The 20,598-nt window shown below is 35.4% G+C and overlaps 1 protein-coding gene across 1 annotated transcript; it reads left to right on the plus strand.

Moving 5' to 3' along the window:
• The first annotated feature begins 414 nt into the window (after positions 1-414).
• On the plus strand, positions 415-19,531 carry Mblac2 (metallo-beta-lactamase domain containing 2). The gene is made up of 2 exons (XM_027927950.2): positions 415-1,009; positions 16,196-19,531. Exons 1-2 carry the CDS (start codon positions 556-558, stop codon positions 16,579-16,581), a joined length of 840 nt encoding a protein of 279 aa, XP_027783751.1. The 5' UTR covers positions 415-555; the 3' UTR covers positions 16,582-19,531.
• Positions 19,532-20,598: the final 1,067 nt, after the last annotated feature.

The following is a 20,598-nucleotide window of genomic DNA, read 5'->3' on the forward strand; positions in this document are numbered from 1 at the left end:
GCCCCGCCCCTTAGGAAAGAGCTTTTTAGCCCTTGGCAGGCGCCGTAGTCATCACCCAACAGGCTTGGCCCAACTCTTTCCGCGCCGGCTGCGAGTGCGCAGCGCAGCCAACCTGTGGGCGGAGGTGTAAGGGAGCGGATAGCCAAGCCCGGCACTTCCCACGCATTGCTCAAAGACTGCAGTCAGGCCCCTAGGGTGGAGAAAGTGTCGCCTTCTGGGTGTCCAAGTCGCTGCAGTGACCCCTGCGTTAACGTTTTCCGCTGCTGCGGCTGCTGGAGCTTCGATAATTCCCGCATCTGGGCGGAGGCGCGCAGCCTCTGCACTCTGCGGACCAAGCAGGAGGGTGCTGGAGCGGACTCTCCCAACAGCGTCTGTGCTTGTCCTCCTGCCTCCCCACCCCCACCCTGCGCCACCCGCATCCCCGCCCCCTCGCTCTGCACCTCCTCCTTGGCTGCGGGCAGAGGGCTTCAAACAGCCGCAGCGCCCAGTGTCTGGACAGCCTGTAGGAGGCACACACGCCTACACCCACCCTGCCTAGCCGCACCCCTGCCCAGCATGTCGGCGCTCGAGTGGTACGCCCACAAATCTCTGGGCGATGGCATCTTCTGGATTCAAGAACGCTTCTATGAGTCCGGCAACCGCGCCAATATCTGGCTGGTGCGTGGCTCCGAGCAGGACGTAGTGATCGATACCGGCCTGGGGTTGCGCAGCCTCCCGGAGTACCTGTATTCCTCCGGCCTCTTGCAGGACTGCGGGGCCAAAGAGGATGCGGCGCCCCGGCCGCTTCTGGCTGTGGCCACCCACGTGCACTTCGACCACTCCGGCGGTCTGTACCAGTTCGACCAGGTGGCCGTGCACCACGCTGAGGCCGAGGCCCTGGCTCGCGGGGACAACTTTGAGACCGTGACCTGGCTTTCCGACAGCGAGGTGGTGCGGGCGCCCAGCCCCGGCTGGAGGGCCAGGCAGTTCCGAGTGCAGGCTGTGCAGCCCACCCTCATTCTGCAGGATGGTAATAGGCCCCCACGGGCACGCGATCGCGTTAAGGGAGGGGATTGGGGAGAGACTGTCCGAGTACTGCGTATTGCAAAATTGCTTGGCCATAGTGGGATTGTTTGGGTACATCGCAGACGCATCCCTTCTGTCTTACCCTTCCCAGGGTAAAAGCCCACTACATCAGTGCCAAGGCCATCGCAGCCTTCTCTGTCAGTAGACAGTAGCTCTGGTACAGTGTAGTGATTCTGAGTACTCGATTGAAAGCCGGCACCACCCCCTAGTCAGTTTCCTGTGTCTGTTGCAGTAGTAACACTACAGAGACCGGTGACCAGGGATTTCCCTTTCTTTCCCCCTGAGAACCCGTCTGACATTTCCAGGATTTTATAGCAAGTAGACTTTTAAGGAATAACGCCTCACGAAGAGTACATGTCGCACTTTGTGCTTTTGAGAACTGCTGACTTAATTTGCTCAGTCACCACCTGGTATGAACAGTTACCACCTGTAGGCTTAGAAAACCATCAGAGCAGTGATTCCAATCTGCGCATTCATTTTTATCTTTCAGATTGGTTTCTTTTCTTGATGTTGCCTCACTAGAGAAAAAGCTTGATAGTGAACATAAAATAGAATATGTCTAGCTTATGTAATGTCAGATATCTGGTCTGCTTGAAAGCGATGCCTGAGAAAGATTAATAAGCTTTGTTTCCTATGGGGTGAAGTATGTGGCATAATAAATAGATGGCCTTGGTCATCTTTGGTTATGAAAGACGATGCGGTTTCAGAGAGAAATTCATGGAATAAAACAAGATAGGGGCCCTACTCTTTCCACACAGGAACTGAGCCACAACAGCATATTTGGTATATTTCTCTTCTATTTAGAAGAATTTTAGCCTCACTACGTATTTGAAAACAGGTAACCAATCCCCGATTAAATGTCTTGCCTAGCGAGATGGTGATAAAAGCTAGGATTTGAACCAAGGCACAATAGATCAAAGCATGAAGAACATACCATAAATCATACCAAGAATTATGATAATTCTAAGCAGAATGTGAAAGTCCCTTTTTTCCTTTCTATCTTATCATTTTAATTGTCTATTTAGTCTATTGAAACATGCCTTTATGAAGAATATCCAGTTTTGCACTACAGTGAAGCTAACTATAAGACTAAACAATACAGCAGATAATAAAATGTTTTACAAAAATCAGTTTTTCTTACAGATGATATCTTGATCATTTGTAATATTAAAAAAATTGTAAAACTCTATGTCTCATCCTCCTCCCAAAAGTCTCCTTAAAGTTTTAAATCTGAGTATTTAAAAAACAAAACCTGTTAGGTAAGAGTCTTACATTATCTGACAATTTTAGATGAAAAAAGTATTTATATTAAATATACTTTTAATCATTATATTTCTTTGATAGAATTGATACTTTTAGAGGTAGCATTTCCAAGCAGTTGGTGGATATTCAGATTCTCAAGGGCGAAAGAATGGTAGGGATTATTGTTTTATAGATGAAGAGAGGATCTACACAGACCTGAACACTATTCCCGAGGTCTCCTTGACATTTTGGGAAGGAACTTGTACGGGAACCCAGGTTTCCTGAATCCCAATTGATGGTAGAATCCTGCCATTTTTGGAGCTGCAAAGGGCCTTCTAGCCACTTGTGTGGTGCTTTAAAGCTTTGAAGGTGTGAAAAGAAAGCTTAATATTTACAAACACTTTGAAGGTGGTAGTACTGTGTTATCAAAAGTTGTTTTTCATTAAGAGCAGGATGCCTCATCTTCTCAAGTACTATCTAATTTCCTCACTTCTCAGGAATATTAATTTCCTGTCTCTTCTAGAGGATGAGGCCTGTTAACTTGCTATTAACATAATCCAGATACCTAGAAGGAGATATAAAATACTTACATTAAAAAGCCATGTACAGATGCATACACACATACACAGTACATACTCAACAGCATATAGTCTTCATTACTTTGGTTAGAACACAAAGTGGCTGAAATAATTTATTACATTTCATTTAGTGAATTGATGATTACCTTTTATGGAGAAGCATAAATCTGTTCACTGAATCTCTAACCCCAAAGCAGACTTATAAATGAGGGACACGAGGACAAGGAGAGAACAGCCACGTCATCCAGTGCATTATCTTTGATGAAAAAACAGCTTGCCTTATTAATAATGAAATGATATTTTCCTGTGAGAAGATAGTGCTAGATCTTGAACGGGCAGACATCATGTTGCCTATTTTTTTTTCAATATTCATGTGATTCAAGTTCTGGCATTTTGGTCTCCATTGTATGTGTTTAGACAATTTTCTTTTCTTTTCTATTTTTTTTTGTTGAAATTGCCCTCTCTCTTTTTTTTTTTTTTTAATTTTTATTGTTGGTTGTTCAAAACATTACATAGTTCTTGATATATCATATTTCACACTTTGATTCAAGTGGGTTATGAACTCCCATTTTTACCCCGTATACAGATTGCAGAATCACATCAGTTACACATGCAATTGATTTACATATTGCCATACTAGTGTCTGTTGTATTCTGCTGCCTTTCCTATCCACTACTATCCCCCCTCCCCTCCCCTCCCCTCCCCTCTTCTCTCTCTACCCCCTCTACTGTCATTCATTTCTCCCCCTTGTATTATTTTTCCCTTTCCCCTCACTTCCTCTTGTATGTACTTTTGTATAACCCTGAGGGTCTCCTTCCATTTCCATGCAATTTCCCTTCTCTCTCCCTTTCCCTCCCACCTCTCATCCCTGTTTAATGTTAATCTTCTTCTCATGCTCTTCCTCCCTACTCTGTTCTTAGTTACTTTCCTTATATCAAAGAAGACATTTGGCATTTGATTTTTAGGGATTGGCTAGCTTCACTTAGCATAATCTGCTCTAATGCTATCCATTTCCCTGCAAATTCTATGATTTTGTCATTTTTTAATGCAGATTAATACTCCATTGTGTATAAATGCCACATTTTTTTTTATCCATTCGTTTATTGAAGGGCATCTAGGTTGGTTCCACAGTCTTGCTATTGTGAATTGTGCTGCTATGAACATCGATGTAGCAGTGTCCCTGTAGCATGCTCTTTTTAGGTCTTTAGGGAATAGACCGAGAAGGGGAATAGCTGGGTCAAATGGTGGTTCCATTCCCAGCTTTCCAAGAAATCTCCATATTGCTTTCCAAATTGGCTGCACCAATTTGCAGTCCCACCAGCAATGTACAAGTGTACCCTTTTCCCCACATCCTCGCCAGCACTTGTTGTTTGACTTCATGATGGCTGCCAATCTTACTGGAGTGAGATGGTATCTTAAGGGTGGTTTTGATTTGCATTTCTCTGACTGCTAGAGATGGTGAGCATTTTTTCATGTACTTGTTGATTGATTGTATGTCCTCCTCTGAGAAGTGTCTGTTCAGGTCCTTGACCCATTTGTTGATTGGGTTATTTGTTATCTTATTGTCTAATTTTTTGAGTTCTTTGTATACTCTGGATATTAGGGCTCTATCTGAAGTGTGAGGAGTAAAGATTTGTTCCCAGGATGTAGGCTCCCTATTTACCTCACTTATTGTTTCTTTTGCTGAGAAAAAACTTTTTAGTTTGAGTAAGTCCCATTTGTTAATTCTAGTTATTACCTCTTGTGCTATGGGTGTCCTATTGAGGAATTTGGAGCCCGACCCCACAGTATGTAGATCATAGCCAACTTTTTCTTCTATCAGACGCTGTGTCTCTGATTTTATATCAAGCTCCTTGATCCATTTTGAGTTAACTTTTGTGCATGGCGAGAGAAAGGGATTCAGTTTCATTTTGTTGCATATGGATTTCCAGTTTTCCCAGCACCATTTGTTGAAGATGCTATCCTTCCTCCATTGCATGCTTTTAGCCCCTTTATCAAATATAAGATAGTTGCAGTTTTGTGGATTGGTTTCTGTGCCCTCTATTCTGTACCATTGGTCCACCCACCTGTTTTGGTACCAGTACCATGCTGTTTTTGTTACTATTGCTCTGTAGTATAGTTTGAAGTCTGGTATCGCTATGCCGCCTGATTCACACTTCATGCTTAGCATTGTTTTTGCTATTCTGGGTCTTTTATTTTTCCATATGAATTTCATGATTGCTTTCTCTATTTCTACAAGAAATGCCGTTGGGATTTTGATTGGCATTGCATTAAACCTATAGAGAACTTTTGGTAATATCGCCATTTTGATGATGTTAGTTCTGCCTATCCATGAACAGGGTATATTTTTCCATCTTCTAAGATCTTCTTCTATTTCTCTCTTTAGGGTTCTGTAGTTTTCATTGTATAAGTCTTTCACCTCTTTTGTTAGGTTGATTCCCAAGTATTTTATTTTTTTTGAGGATATTGTGAATGGAGTGGTTGTCCTCATTTCCATTTCAGAGGATTTGTCGCTGATATACAGGAATGCCTTTGATTTATGCGTGTTGATTTTATATCCTGCCACTTTGCTGAATTCATTTATTAGCTCTAATAGTTTCTTTGTAGACCCTTTTGGGTCTGCTAGGTATAGAATCATGTCACCTGCAAATAGTGATAATTTAAGTTCTTCTTTTCCTATTTTTATACCTTTAATTTCTTTCGTCTGTCTAATTGCTCTGGCCAGTGTTTCGAGAACTATGTTGAACAGAAGTGGTGAGAGAGGGCATCCCTGTCTTGTTCCAGATTTTAGAGGGAATGCCTTCAATTTTTCTCCATTCAGAATGATGCTAGCCTGAGGCTTAGCATAGATTGCTTTTACAATATTGAGGTATGTTCCTGTTATCCCTAGTTTTTCTAGAGTCTTGAACATAAAGGGATGCTGTACTTTGTTGAATGCTTTTTCCGCATCTATCGAGATGATCATATGGTTCTTGTTTTTAAGTCTATTGATGTGGTGAATAACATTTATTGATTTCCATATATTGAACCAGCCTTGCATCCCAGGGATGAATCCTACTTGATCATGGTGCACAATTTTTTTGATATGTTTTTGTATCCGATTCGCCAGAATTTTATTGAGGATTTTTGCATCTAGGTTCATTAGAGATATTGGTCTGTAGTTTTTTTTCTTTGAAGTGTCTTTGTCTGGTTTAGGAATCAGGGTGATGTTGACCTCGTAGAATGAATTTGGAAGTTCTCCCTCTTTTTCTATTTCCTGAAATAGCTTGAAAAGTATTGGTATTAGTTCCTCTTTAAAGGTTTTGTAAAACTCTGCTGTATACCCATCTGGTCCTGGGCTTTTCTTAGTTGGTAGTCTTTTGATGGTTTCTTCTATTTCCTCAATTGATATTGGTCTGTTTAGGTTGTCTATATTCTCCTGACTCAATCTGGGCAGATCATATGACTTAAGAAATTTATCTATGCCTTCACTATCTTCTAATTTATTGGAGTATAAGGATTCAAAATAATTTCTGATTATCTTCTGTATTTCTGAAGTGTCTGTTGTGATATTGCCTTTTTCATCCCGTATGCTAGTAATTTGAGTTCTCTCTCTTCTTCTCTTCGTTAGCATGGCTAAGGGTCTGTCGATTTTATTTATTTTTTCAAAGAACCAACTTTTAGTGTTGTCAATTTTTTCAATTGCTTCTTTTGTTTCGATTTCATTAGTTTCAGCTCTGAATTTAATTATTTCTTGCCTTCTACTTCTTTTGCTGTTGTTTTGCTCTTCTTTTTCTAGGATTTTGAGATGAAGTATGAGATCATTTTATTCGTTGTTTTTTTCTTTTTTAAAGGAATGAACTCCAAGCAATGAATTTTCCTCTTAGAACTGCTTTCAATGTGTCCCATAGATTCCGATATGTTGTGTGTGTGTTTTCATTTATCTCTAAGAATTTTTTAATTTCCTCCTTGATGTCTTCTATAACCCATTGATCATTCGGTAACCTATTGTTCATTCTCCAAGTGATGCATGATTTATCGTTGATTTTCAGTTTCATTCCATTATGATCAGATAAGATGCATGGTATTATCTCTACTCCTTTATATTGTGTTTAGACAATTTTCCCACAGTCACCAGATGTTATCTCAGAGGAGTGGTTTCAAGTAGACTAAAATGATTTGGGGAGATAAAAAATACAACATACAGATTCCAGAAAGTTAGAAAATTGAACAGATAACATCTAATTTGGCTCCCTTCTAATGCTGCACTAGTACTGCTACTAAAACATTATGATTTTTGGTTTCAAGCATAAATTTACATAGGCTAAGAGAACTATTTTAGATGCTAGAAAGTAGATGTGGTGACTGAGTAGTTTTTTTTTTTTTTTTTTTTTTTACCATGCCAGCAATGGAAAATCAAGAGTCAATTCAGTCTGCACAAAAGATGCCTTAAAAGGCTCAGAAATTAGCAGTAGTTGGTACCTCAGTGGGGGCAAAGGGAATCCTAAAGTAAAATTGGTTGTAAGAAGTTTAAGCTGTTAAAACTCTGTAATGCTTCCTTCTTATGTGTATGCCCCACCTTCATCCAGTTAGTCTATTCTCTGGGAATGGTAAAATAGAGAACTTTCTTGATTGAGAGATGCTGAGTTCTATTGAGTTCAGGCACTCAGTGTGAAAAACAAAAGGTATAAGAAAGAGAGAGAGAGAGAGAGTGTGTGTGTGTGTGTGTGTGTTTCTCTACTGGATGCCCAGAAGTCCAAGAACCAGGCCTTTACCTGCAGGGTAGGAAATTAGGAAAATCTTATCTAGGAATTTGACTCCTAGAGGAAGGTGCCCATGTAGAGGAATTCTTAAGTAATCTCTGACCTGCTCTCTCTGATATGAAGCATAGTTCACTAGCCCTCATTATTGTGCTTCAAGCAGCATTTTTATTCCCTGTTCTTAAATAGGCAACAAGCATTATGAAAAATCTGAGAAAATTCTGTAACATGAGATCAAATATTAAAACAAACAGCATAAAGCAACTTGTGGGGGGCTGTTATCAGTATCATTAGGGAGATAAGATGAGCTAGCTCATACCAGATATCCAAGCTACAATAAACAACAGAACAACATCCACAAAGAGCTCTTGGAATTTAATACATCAGAAATTACTTTGTAGAAGATATCGAAGACAAAGTTGAAAACATACAGAAGAGCAGTTAGGCAAAATGTAAACGAGGTGAGAAAAAGACTAAATAAGTAGAGGACCAGTTTGGAAAATTCAACATTGGGATAGTAAAAGTAGAGATAAAGTAAATTAAGTGAGGGAGAATAAATAGGAAAGAAAGAGGTAATCCAAGAATGTATTTCATAGTTAAAAGATGTGAATTTCAAGTACCATGAATAAAAACATATCCAAGCCAAAACATATTACTATAATATTGCAGAATATTTGAATCAAACAAGATTCTATGAGCTTCCAGAAATTTAAACAAAAGTGTTATTTATTCAGATTAGAATGGCTTTGGAGCTAGAAAAGAAAAAAAAATGCCTACAAATCTGAATGACAATGATTATCATCCTAGAACTTTATTATCTATCCCATTATCAATCAAGTTTTCAAAATATTATTTCCCACATATTGAAGCCACCAGGATAAGCCCCTTCAAAATAAGGGAGAAAAACAAGAAAGAGGAAGACATCTAGTAGAGAAAACAGTAAATTGAATACAAAAGATTGTCACAAGAAAGTATCAAGGTGGTACAGTGGATTATACTCTGACAAAGACAGTACCCCAGGCATAGGAAGCTCCATATTAGAGCAGTCAACTTATAATTCTTGTGCATCCGAGTGTGGTGAGAAGGTAAGAAATGTATACACATGTAAAGATGATATGGTATATTGAATATGAGGAATAAAAAACTAAAAATCCTTCAGTATCATAATGAAAATCAAGAGGTAACATAAAAATTTGAAACTAAGAAATAATAATGCATACATGAAATCAGTACAGCATATGTAATTGGTAAGCCAAGAAATGGAGGATAATTATTTGGTAATAAGTATATCAGGAAGAGTTGGTTGAAATGACTTAAATTGTTAAAATTGTTTGCTTTTGAAAGCAAAATTGTCAATAATAGAGAATGGGGCAAAAAAATTTTCTTACATTTTAAGACCTAAACATTTTATTTCAAATATTTACACATTTTTTAAGTAAAAACTGAAATTAAAAAAGACAAAGGATGACATGTCATGATGTGAATAGTCACTTGAGACATCAAGAGATGTCTAATATGACTGGGATCTGGACAGCTGCATCAATTGCACATGTGATACATTTTCTAGGTCACTCTAGTTTGTTGAGAGCCACAGCCGAAGGGGCCCCAGCCGAAGGGGCCCCAGCAAACTTCCAGCTGCCAGCTGATGATTGGCTCACAGCGGCCCCAGCAACATCTAGCTGATTGGCTCCTCTGCGGTGATGCTCATTGGGCTGTTTCCCTGCCCTTTCAGACCACGGAGCTGCTCATTGGGGGACTTTTTTGGCTCCGCCCACGTGACCCAGCCAATCGGCCTCAAGAGCAGGAGGATTGTGGGAGGTGGAGAGAGAGGCTTGGGTTGGAGAGAGAGGCTTGTGGAAAGCAGGTGGTGGCAGTTGGGGCTCTGAGGGTTTTTCCTGAGAGGCTGTTTTGTTTGGTGTGTGTGGTTCTAAAAGTAAAGTTAGTTTCTTTTGACAAGTGGCTCCTGATTGTGCCCAGCCAGACTGCGGCACTAGTTCTTGAGAGAGGACACCATGAAATCACCATCTTAAAGTGATACAGGGACCAGAGAAGATGATGGAGAAGAAGCAGCAAATGAGGCTTTTTTTTTTTTTTTTTGCATTCTTAAATAGATTTCAGCTACCCCAGATAGATGTGGGGGTCCTTGCTTCTTGCTCTCTTGCCCTGGAAGTATGACCAGAACCAAACTTATTTCAAAGTCTTTATTCCTGTGGCTATACATTGTTTGGAATCATCTCTTTAAAAAGTCTTTAGATATGCCCATATTCCTTGAATTCGGTTTGCAAAACAACCATTTGAGGAGCTTATTTTAAAATAGCAATTTCTCAACCCTAAGGCCATAAACTTCAGATACTATAGGACTGGTATGGGACAAAGGAAACCTTAATGTTAACATAAATCTCAGGTGATGCTGATGAAGTGGGTCTGCATAGCACAATTTGAGAGAGAGATTATTTTTTGGAGTTACATCGCATACAATTGTATAGTATAATTATAGTGATACGCTGCTTCCACTTGATCCTTCTTCAGGTGTTGTCATCACTGAATAGGCAATGCTGGCTAACTAGTAGTTCTCAAAGTGTGGTTCTGAACTGAACAGCCTCAGTGCTGCTATCTGATAACTTGTGCAGATTCTTCATGTTATACACTGGATCTATTAAACCAGAAACTGGGGCCAGTACCCAGTGCTCATGGTTTTAACAATTCCTACCGATGGTTTGGCCACACATTTAACATTTGGTAACAACTGGTATAGTTCATTGCTTCCCAACTTCCTGATAATGAAAGAAGTTTCTTGTTCAGCATTCAGATTCCAGAGACTCTTCTCTAGGAGACTGATTTAAGAACTCTGGACGGGGACTAAGAATGTGTATGTCCAACAAACATCACAGTAAAATCCTAGAAATCGAGGTTTAATTGCTTTTCAAACTATATCATGCATTTAAAAGAAAAGAAGAACAAGAAGGAAAAATACATGGAAAACTACTATCTCTACTATGGCTGCTGGACTTACTGGTCTTCAGACAATGCTTTGAGAAGCACTGTTGAAGAGCTGGATCAGGTTCAAGATAGAAGAAAGGCAAGGTGATATAAACAGTGGCACAAATGTCACTTCAAAATCAAATAATTAGAAGTCTAAAGTATTTAGAAAGACCCTTTGGAAAGTTAATGAAGGCTAGAATGGTTTTGCCCAAAAGATCCTCTATATGACCAAAAAAAGAAAGAACAAAAGAAAATAAAAATCACTAAAAGATTATTATTAAATTTAATATTACTTGGAACGCTAGGCAAGATTGATTAGCGAACTACCAAAATGGCTCTTTAGTGTTAAGTAATTTAGTAACTTTTTAAAATGAAATTTCAACCACTTTCCTACTATTTATTATAAAATTTTAGTTCCTATTTTTGGTTAGCTTTTCTTTTTTTTTTTTAAATACTAATGATATTCAAATAACAAGGAATTCCTTTGCTCTGGAATTCATAGAAGAAAAAATGTGCATCCATGGGCTTGCAAAGCAGAAGCCAGAAGTACTCGACATATTTAGAAAATGAATTTGAAGATATAAAAAATTATTGATTTTTTTTGCAATCAATTCTATTGTATCTCTTTTTAATAGCTTTATTTAGATATAATTTGTGTACAATTCACCCATTTAACACAGTTCAGTGGCTTTAAATATAGTGACAGAGTTGTGCATCTGTCATCATAATCAATTTTAGAACATTTCCCTTACCCCCCAAAATTAGCACCATACCATTTGGCCTCCACTGTCTCCCATGCCCTGCCCCCCATGAATCTCTTTACCCACCCCCCCAATAAATCTCTAAGCCCTAACCCCACCCCAGACTTGTCTGTTCTGGAAATTTCATATAAATGGAACCATACAATGTGTGGACATTTGTGCCTGCTTTCTTTCAGTTAGTTAAATGATTTCAGGGTTTATCCACATTAGAGTATGAATCAGTACTTCATTTCTTTTTATTACCAAATAATGTTTTTGTTTATGAGTATCCAACATTTTATTTACCCATTCACCAGTTGGTGAGCAATTGAATTGTTTCCACTTATTATATCCATTTTAAAAGCTTTACTTTTTACAAATGGCACTTCAAAATCAAATAATTAATAATAATATTTAATAAATAATATTTTATTATATAATAATAAATAATATATTATATAACAAGTAATATATAAATCATAAATTATATAATAATTATACAAATTATAATACATTATATAAATAACATTATATATAATAAATAGAAATAATATATATAATAATAAATAATATTTTACTCCACCACCATTGCTCCCATTTTTAGTGTATAGTTTGATGAGTTTTAGGAAATGTTTACATTTACATAGTTATAAGCACAATCACGTTTGAAAATGCTTTCATCACCTTAAAAAATTTCCTCTTGCTTCTTTCCAAACTATCCTGGATCTATCAAACCAGAAACTGCTCTCACCTCTGGCCTAATGATCATTTTGTGTCACTATAGTTTTGATTTTCTGAAAATTCTCAGGAAATACAGTTATGTAATACATAGTCTTTGTATCTTCCTCTTTGCCTTTCACGTGAAGTATAAGAGATTCATGCATGTTGTTGTATGTATTCATAGTTCATTTCTTTCTATTACTGTAAAGATACAAAACTTCATTTATTTATGCACCTGTTGAATGAAATTTGAATTTTTCTAATTTTGGGCTATTATAAATGATGTTGCCATGAGAGTTTGTGTACAAATCTGTCTGTGGGACACATGTTTTCATTTCCCTGGGTACACACCTAGAAATAGAATTCCTGAGTTGTATGTGATAAATGTAAGTTAATTTTTTAAGAATGTGCCAAACTGTTTTCCAAAGTATTTATACCATTTTACATGCCCAGGTACAGTCTATGGAAGTTCCAATTTTCCATATTCTTGCCAATGCTTGACTTTGTTAGTTCTTTTGTATTTAGCTGTTCTGATGAGAATGTGTAATGTTTCAGTGGGATCCAATTTGCATTTCCCTAATGACTAATGATGTTGAACATCTTTTCAGATACTTATTTGCTATCAGATCTTCCTTGTAAAAGATCTATTAAGATCTTTCCTCTTTTTTAAGAATTGAGGTTTTTTTATTATTGAGGTATAAATCCCCAATACTGCTGATATGTGTATAATATGTAAAATATATCAAATATACATATAATATTTTATCTCAGTATGTGGGCTCACTTTTTTATTTTATTGATGGCAATATTTCAATAGGAAGTTTATAACTTAGATGAAGGCTAATCAGTGATTTTTTCCTTATGATTCACGTTATTTGTGCTATATCCATGTATAGCCTAAGATTGCAAAAATTTTTGTTTTCCTTTCCTATGAACTCTCAAATTTATGTTTATGACCTCTTTTGAGTTAATTTTTGTGAATATCATGAGGTGGAAGTTGAGAAGTTCACTTTTGTTTGCTCACAGATATCCAAAATATGCTAATTTAGTTTAATGAAGACTGTCCTCTTACCCACTGCATTACCTTGGGTTGAATTGCCTTCAACTTTGTCAAAACTCTATTGACCCTATTTTGGGTGTCTACTTCTGGAATCTGCCTTCTTGCTTGAGTATGTGAGAGTAATGTCTGTCATTTAGCCATTGACATATTACCTACTGTAGTGTATTGAACATCTTGAAATTAGGTCTTGGAAGTCTTTCAAATTTATTTTTCTATTTCATAATAATTGGTTATTGTAAGTTGTTTGCATCTTATGTAAATTTATAGTCAGATTTTCAATCTTTTCAAACAAATATGTGAATGTTTTGGTTGATATTGTATTGAATCTGTACTGAGCATTATAGTAGCTATAAGCCACATGTGACTATCTAAATACAAATTTTAGATTTTAAAATAAAAAATTAATTTCTTTGTTGTACTAGCCTCAAGTGCTATTAGTTGCCTGTGGTTTGTAGCTACCATATTGGCTCAGAATTTTAAACACTGTTAGACAGTTGAGCAATGGAAAAAATGGGTTAAACTACCATCTTAATGATATTGATTGTAATAGTGACAGTATATCTCTCCCTTTGAATAGAATGAAATTATTGGTTTCATTATTTTTTTCTGTAGTGATATATTTCCTATTTCCTTTATTTTTGCTGCACTCTTTATTATTTGTTACTTAATATTTCATGTCTGATTTGCTTTTCTTTTCATATCTAATTAAGATAGTTACTTTGGTTATTGATTTTAAGCATTTATTGCTTAGAAAATAAGCATCTAAAGCAATTTTCTTCTAAATACTGTTTAGCTATATTCCATACATTTTGATGTTTTATTTTTACCTAGTTTAATCCATATTTTTTCTAATTTTCTATTTCATAAATTTGGTAGAATTATGATATCCAATTTATGTGGATATTTCACGTATTCTTTCGTATTTCTATTTTAATTATGGCTTTTTTTGTTATCCAAAATATATTATAGGCTGGATGCCATGGTGCACATATGTGATCCCAGCTACCTAGGAGACTGAGGCAGGAGATCACAAGTTCTAGACCAACCTGGGCAACTTAGCAAGACCCTGTTTCAAAATAAAAAATAAAAAGGGCTTGTGTTACAGTTTAGAGTTCTTTTAGCATGCACTAAGACCTAAGTTCAATTCCTAGTACTGCAAAAAACAAAAAAATTATAAATTAGGTTCATTATTTCTAGTTTTCATAATTTTAATTATATGTGTCAGAGAACATAACTTCATACGGTTTATTCCTTTTAAATTTTTCAAAACTTCATTGATGTCCTTGTGAATATTCAATGTACAATTGAAAATAATGTGTACTTCACTATGTTGAAGTGAAGTATTTTATATATGTCAATTAGGTGAAGTTAATTGAAGGGAGTTGTTTGGGTCTTTTGTATCCTTATCTATTTTCTATTTATTTGTTATGTATGTTTTACTCAGGGAGAGGAATATTGAACTCTCCAAGTATGATTATTGAATCATATTCTTATTTCAGTTCTGTCAGATTTTCCTTCATGCATTTTTGTTCTATGTTTTATGTGCATACACATTTATTCTTTTAAAATATATTTACCTGATTTATATCCTCATAAAAATATACTTGTTCTCCGGAGCATTTCTTATGTTAAAAATCTATTTTGTCAGGGCTGGGGTTGTGGCTCAGCGGTGGAGCACTCACCTAGCATGTGCGAGGCCCTGGGTTCGATCCTCAGCACCACGTAAAAATAAATAAATAAATAAAATAAAGATTAAAAAAAAGCTATTTTGTCTTATACTAATATAGCCACTTGAATTAATATGCATATGGTGTAGCTTGTTCAACTGATTTTGTCTTTGGCTTTCTAGCTCCTCTTTTGTTAATTGTATATATCTCTTTATTTTTAACCCAATCTGATGATTTCTGACCATAATTATAGAGTGTTTATCCCATTCATGCTTAATGAAATTACTGATACAGTTGGGTTTTAGGTCTGCTGTTTTATTTGTTATGTCTCATTTCTTTTAAAAATCTCTTCTTTTTTATTTAAATAGCTTTATTTTATTCATTTATTTTTATGTGGTGCTGAGGATTGAACCCAGGGCCTCACACATGCTAGGCAAGCGCTCTACCACTGAGCAACAGCCCCAGCCCTTAATCTCTTCTTTATGGTTTCCTTTTATTTTTAACCAATCCTGATTATTACACCATTTAATTCCTCTACTGACTTCTTAGCTATATTTTTATAATTTTCTTTCTGTAGTGTTTTCACTAGAGATTATAATATGAACATTTTACCTTATCATGTTTTACTTCAAGTGAGTATTGGTTTAATTCCAGTGAAACAGCAATTTTGTATCCATATAGCTCCATTTGCTCCCCATTCTGAATAACTGTAGTGAGTCTGAAATTTTATCCTACTTTCAAGTTAGCCTGCCATGGTTTAATGGATTCTGAAAGAGGACATGAGGTTTCTGGGTCAAAAACAAAGAGTAATTTATTATACCAATAGCATTAGCCAAAGCATCATCATATGTACCAATTCCTCTAGCCCTAATGCCCATAGGGTAAACCAACAAGGGACAAAAGGTTATACAATTCACTAGAACAACATTTATGAATTGTGCCAACAGGATAGTGGTACTGTGGGCTGTTCTGAAATGTAAACGTTTCATGAACAAATAAGTCTGAGAAATTGTACACCTATACTCACCTTATGTATTTCTACAGTATTCACTGGTATATTAAAAACTCTAAAAGCCTTACAAAAAAGAGAGATGGTTAATTTTCTTAGAAGCAACAGTTCCAAAATTATTTGACCACAGAATCATCTTCTTTATCATAATGACTCACAGAAGCAGTGTTCTACATTACTCACTTGGGGAAATACTGGTCTAGCGAACAGTAATTAAATGTAAACCATTTATTTTTAAATCATCATTCAGAAATATAGTTTGTATGGAACAAAAGTAGAATGAGTGTTATCCTTCCCAATTTTCCTAAAACCACTTGAAGTACTTGTGTTTTGTAAATGTTTGAAGTCAAGTATACAAACATATTTATCTGTAAATTCTGTTTCCATTTGTAGGGGATGTGATCAACCTTGGTGACAGACAACTCACTGTTATGCACATGCCAGGTCACTCCAGAGGCAGTATTTGCTTACATGACAAAGACCGAAAGATTCTCTTCAGTGGCGATGTTGTATATGATGGATCACTGATTGACTGGCTCCCATACAGCAGGATAAGTGACTATGTTGGAACTTGTGAACGTCTAATAGAATTAGTGGACAGAGGTCTGGTTGAGAAAGTGCTCCCTGGGCATTTCAATACCTTTGGTGCTGAAAGGCTTTTTCGATTGGCTTCTAACTATATTTCAAAAGCTGGGATATGTCACAAAGTATCTACTTTTGCCCTGAGATCTCTTGCAAGTTTAGCCCTGCGTGTAACAAATTCGAGGACCTCACCCTAGTATCTATGCCTACAATCTATTTTGATTAACTGTATACATTAATCCAATTCATTTTGTGCTGTTTAAAATGGTTAATAGTGTGCATTTCAAAAGTGCTTTTATACCACTGTTGTATATTAGAGGGGGAAAAAAGATTGAGAATGAATAAGCCAAAAAGAGGAAAGTTTTAGTTTAATTTTTTTTCTTCCAAGTAAGTTATCACTTAAATAAGCTTATAATTTGCCAAAGCTATCATAATTTGTGCTCTAAAAATGCCATAAGTATATAAAGGGACACGAAGAGGCATTTTGTAACACCAGAAAGAACTTTCCTTGCCCATTTTTCTTATTTTATTTCCTAGGTGACCCGTGAAAAAAGGCATCTAGAGCCTTGTGTTTACATGGTAAACTTGATTTTTTTAGTATATTATTTTAAGATAAAGGTTTTGGGGTTCAAAATGCATTAGAATTCAATATAAACATGTAAAATCTAATCATTTAGAATGACAGCCAAAACATCCCATGGTTATTGTCTAGAATTATTTAATCCTCCTTGATTTTATTTATTTTGTTTGTAATTGTAGCATACATTATATGCTATATAATTTAACTTATGAAAAATTATAATGAATTTTGTTTTATTGCAAAGCTTTAAATATCAATTGCAGAGTACTTCAGTAAAAAAACTACTATTTATTGTTGTCTGTTATTATGCAAGTAATATTTTCAATCATAAAAATGAAAATCAAATGTGTGTAATCTAATAACAAATTGTCAGATTTCTTAGAAGGACACTGTCAGGAAAATTTGAAAATACACATATTGAGAATAATTTTTATTATATCCTATTTTATTACTAACAGCTATTATAAACAAAAATTTTCTTCTTAAATAACAACTTCAGTATTGTCATATTTTACAGTATCAAAACAACTACAGAGATCTATTACATCTTGATATAAACTGTTCTTTTACCTAACATAATGTGTCTGTACCACAGAAGGATTTTCAAATTAATTGCAAAATGTCCATTAGATATTGATCTAGAATGAATGGCCTTTTTTATCCTGATTCACAACACCTATTCCTGTTCAGTATTGTTTGTCTTGAATGAAAACAAGTCTACATTCCTAAGTTATAGGAAAGGTTAAACTACTATTCAGTAAAATGTTTTGATTTGGTGCTCTTAATAATCATTTATTAAAAAGCCTTTTGGAGTATTAAAGGTTTTTTAAACATTTTTTCCACTGAATTTTTATTTTATTATTGACATGTCTAAAACCAAGCTGAAGATGCTTTGGAAATCAGATCTTTTTAATATTAGGAAGGTTTTTTTTCTGTCAAATTATGTAACTTTTTCTACCCTGCAGACACCCAGAATTTTTAGCTTTTTATTCATACACACACACACACACACACACACACACATACACACACACACAAATAAACACAGTCATGTACATACATTCACAGCACCATGGAAGCTTCAAAAGTCAGAGACATTATAGCTGGAAATTGAAGGCACATGAAACATGAATAATAATATATACAAGTTGATGTTTATATAAATTGCATTTAAACATAAGGGACATAAAGGGAGGGATGTGAAATTTAGTTAGGAAAATTTCCTGTTAGGGTTTTTGAGTCAGATTTGGAAGGAAGATTTGTCAGGTGGTTAGGGTAGGAAATAAAAAGAAGAATAGGGATATAAGCATTGCTATATAGAATAGTCTATGCTTGTGACAATATAAATTTCCTTTTCAGGAATCCCATTTCTCCCAAGCACCATGTATTTAACATTAGAAAAAGAGATTTGTGATTGTGTATAAGAGTCATCCTTAATGCAGATGAGCTGAACTGTCAAATGCCACCAAATGAACCAGAGAGTCAGATAGAGACCAAGATTGTTTCAAATATAGAATATCATGAGAATTCTCTGTGATGGTCGTTCAAAGCAGTAGGTCTGTTTCAACTAACAGTACAACACCAAGAATATAGATTTGGTTCAGGGCAACTACAATCACTTAATAAGCCTTAAATATAGCCATTATTTTTATATCAGTAGCACAAAAGAAAACCAAAAGTCCTTAACCATTGACCATTTTTATCTTATTTTAGGAATTTTTTAAAAAATCAGAGTACAGTAGGCATTGAGTTTTATTAGAAAATATTTACTTTTCCCGAAGGATTTCCTTATTTACTAAAAGTGTTATTTTTCAGAACACATTAATATTATTTTTTAAATTCCCAATTTTTTTAAAAAAAATTCAAACTGTAATACAATATAAGACTGTGGTATTTTGCTGTTGCTACAGTGTGAATAAAATGGAAATACATTAGGGAAAGGATATCATTCATTGATTATCCATGCTATACATTTAAAATATGCATTATTTAATTTAATCCTGGTTCTAGCACCAAGAGGTAATTGACTAGCTTCACACAACAGGACAAAGCTGGTAATTGAACACAGGTCTCTCTACCCCTGAACTGTGTTCTTTCTTTTATACCTGCACAACACATAAAATTGGCAGTATATTTTTACTTTTCCAAGATGCCACATGTGCCAAGAATAAATCAGATGATATTGAAGCATAATAACGTATTTAAAAAAAAGCTTTTAAAATAAGATATTTTCACCCTGACAGTGACCCTTATTGTAATTTATGATTTGGGGAAATATTAGAATGTAAGTATGATTCAAAGTTGTTAAATGTAAGACATTTAGAAATAATTTTTATTTATATTGTTAATAATCTTAGGATATTCATTTTTCTTATATGATGTCTCTTTCTGAGAATCTTAAATGAAAACCACGTGTGTTATCCTGACGTAGTTGAATAAATAATTATATGTATTGTTCTTACATGGATAGTAATATGAATATACCGCACAAATTGTCCTCTTATAATTTTCAGATAAATGTAAGTAAACATTTGTGTGATAAATATTAAAGTGAACATTTATTTCAATCTACAATTGGTATTTTTATGACATTAACAAATTTCTATTTCATTTCTTATAAAGGTATTTCTTATGTGAAATGCAATTTTGGAAATTTCTTGATGAATGAAGAGTCAAAGTCTGGGAATGAATAGACAACCTGGAAACAGAAAAGTACTTATATAAACCTTTATTTCTTAATTAGATAAGGCATTTCAAATCAATGGATAAAAGATGAACTATATAGTAAATACTACCATTGTTGATGTGAAAAAAGGCTCTTACCATCATAAACATAAATTCCTGATAGATTAAAGTTCTAAATGTGAAAAACAGAATTACATATGTATAAAAAAAATTCAAATTATGTATCCTGTAGGGTGGGAAATATCTGCTTTATATAGAAACAAAAACAATTACAACATTTAAAATGCCTTAGAATTTAGATGCCACATGGAAAGTTAAGAGAGAAAGAGAAATCAGAAGAAAATATTTACAACTTGACTAACAGGGGGGAAAAGAGCAAATATAAAGCATGCCTGCAAATCAGTAAGAAAAAGGTAACCTCTTAGGTTCTGTGGCTGGACCTGAGAATTAAACTGACAAAAGAAAGATTAATAAGAGAATATTATACAAATTTTATTTGATGTTAACATTTTTCCATGTATAGAGATGCTTTCTTTTATAAGAAATTAACTCACAGAAGTAGAATAAGCCTGAGAGCTTATATACCATTTATCAAAGAGTAATACATTGTGAAGGTGTGATAAGACAAAGGAAAGGGGAATTTTAGCTATGGGAAGTATATTGTGGGAAAATGAATAGAAAATACATGGGAAAACACAAGAGAAGAGAAGGGTTGTTTAGTAGGCATATGAAGTTTTTTAGAGGAAAATTACCCAGTAGTATTTATATACAAATTATAGGAGGAATTTATTTGATTAAGTAAGAGGTTTACATGATTAGAAGCTACAAAGTTTCATAGTGGCCATCTGCGGGTTGGAGAAAAGGAAAAAGCTGGTACTAGCCAGTAACTGCCTCGTCCAAGAGGCTGGAAGCTTCAAAACAAGAGGGACCAATGATGCAGTCCCAATCC

Source organism: Marmota flaviventris, chromosome 5 (genome assembly GCF_047511675.1).
Source record: "Marmota flaviventris isolate mMarFla1 chromosome 5, mMarFla1.hap1, whole genome shotgun sequence".
Taxonomy (NCBI): Eukaryota; Metazoa; Chordata; class Mammalia; order Rodentia; family Sciuridae; genus Marmota; species Marmota flaviventris.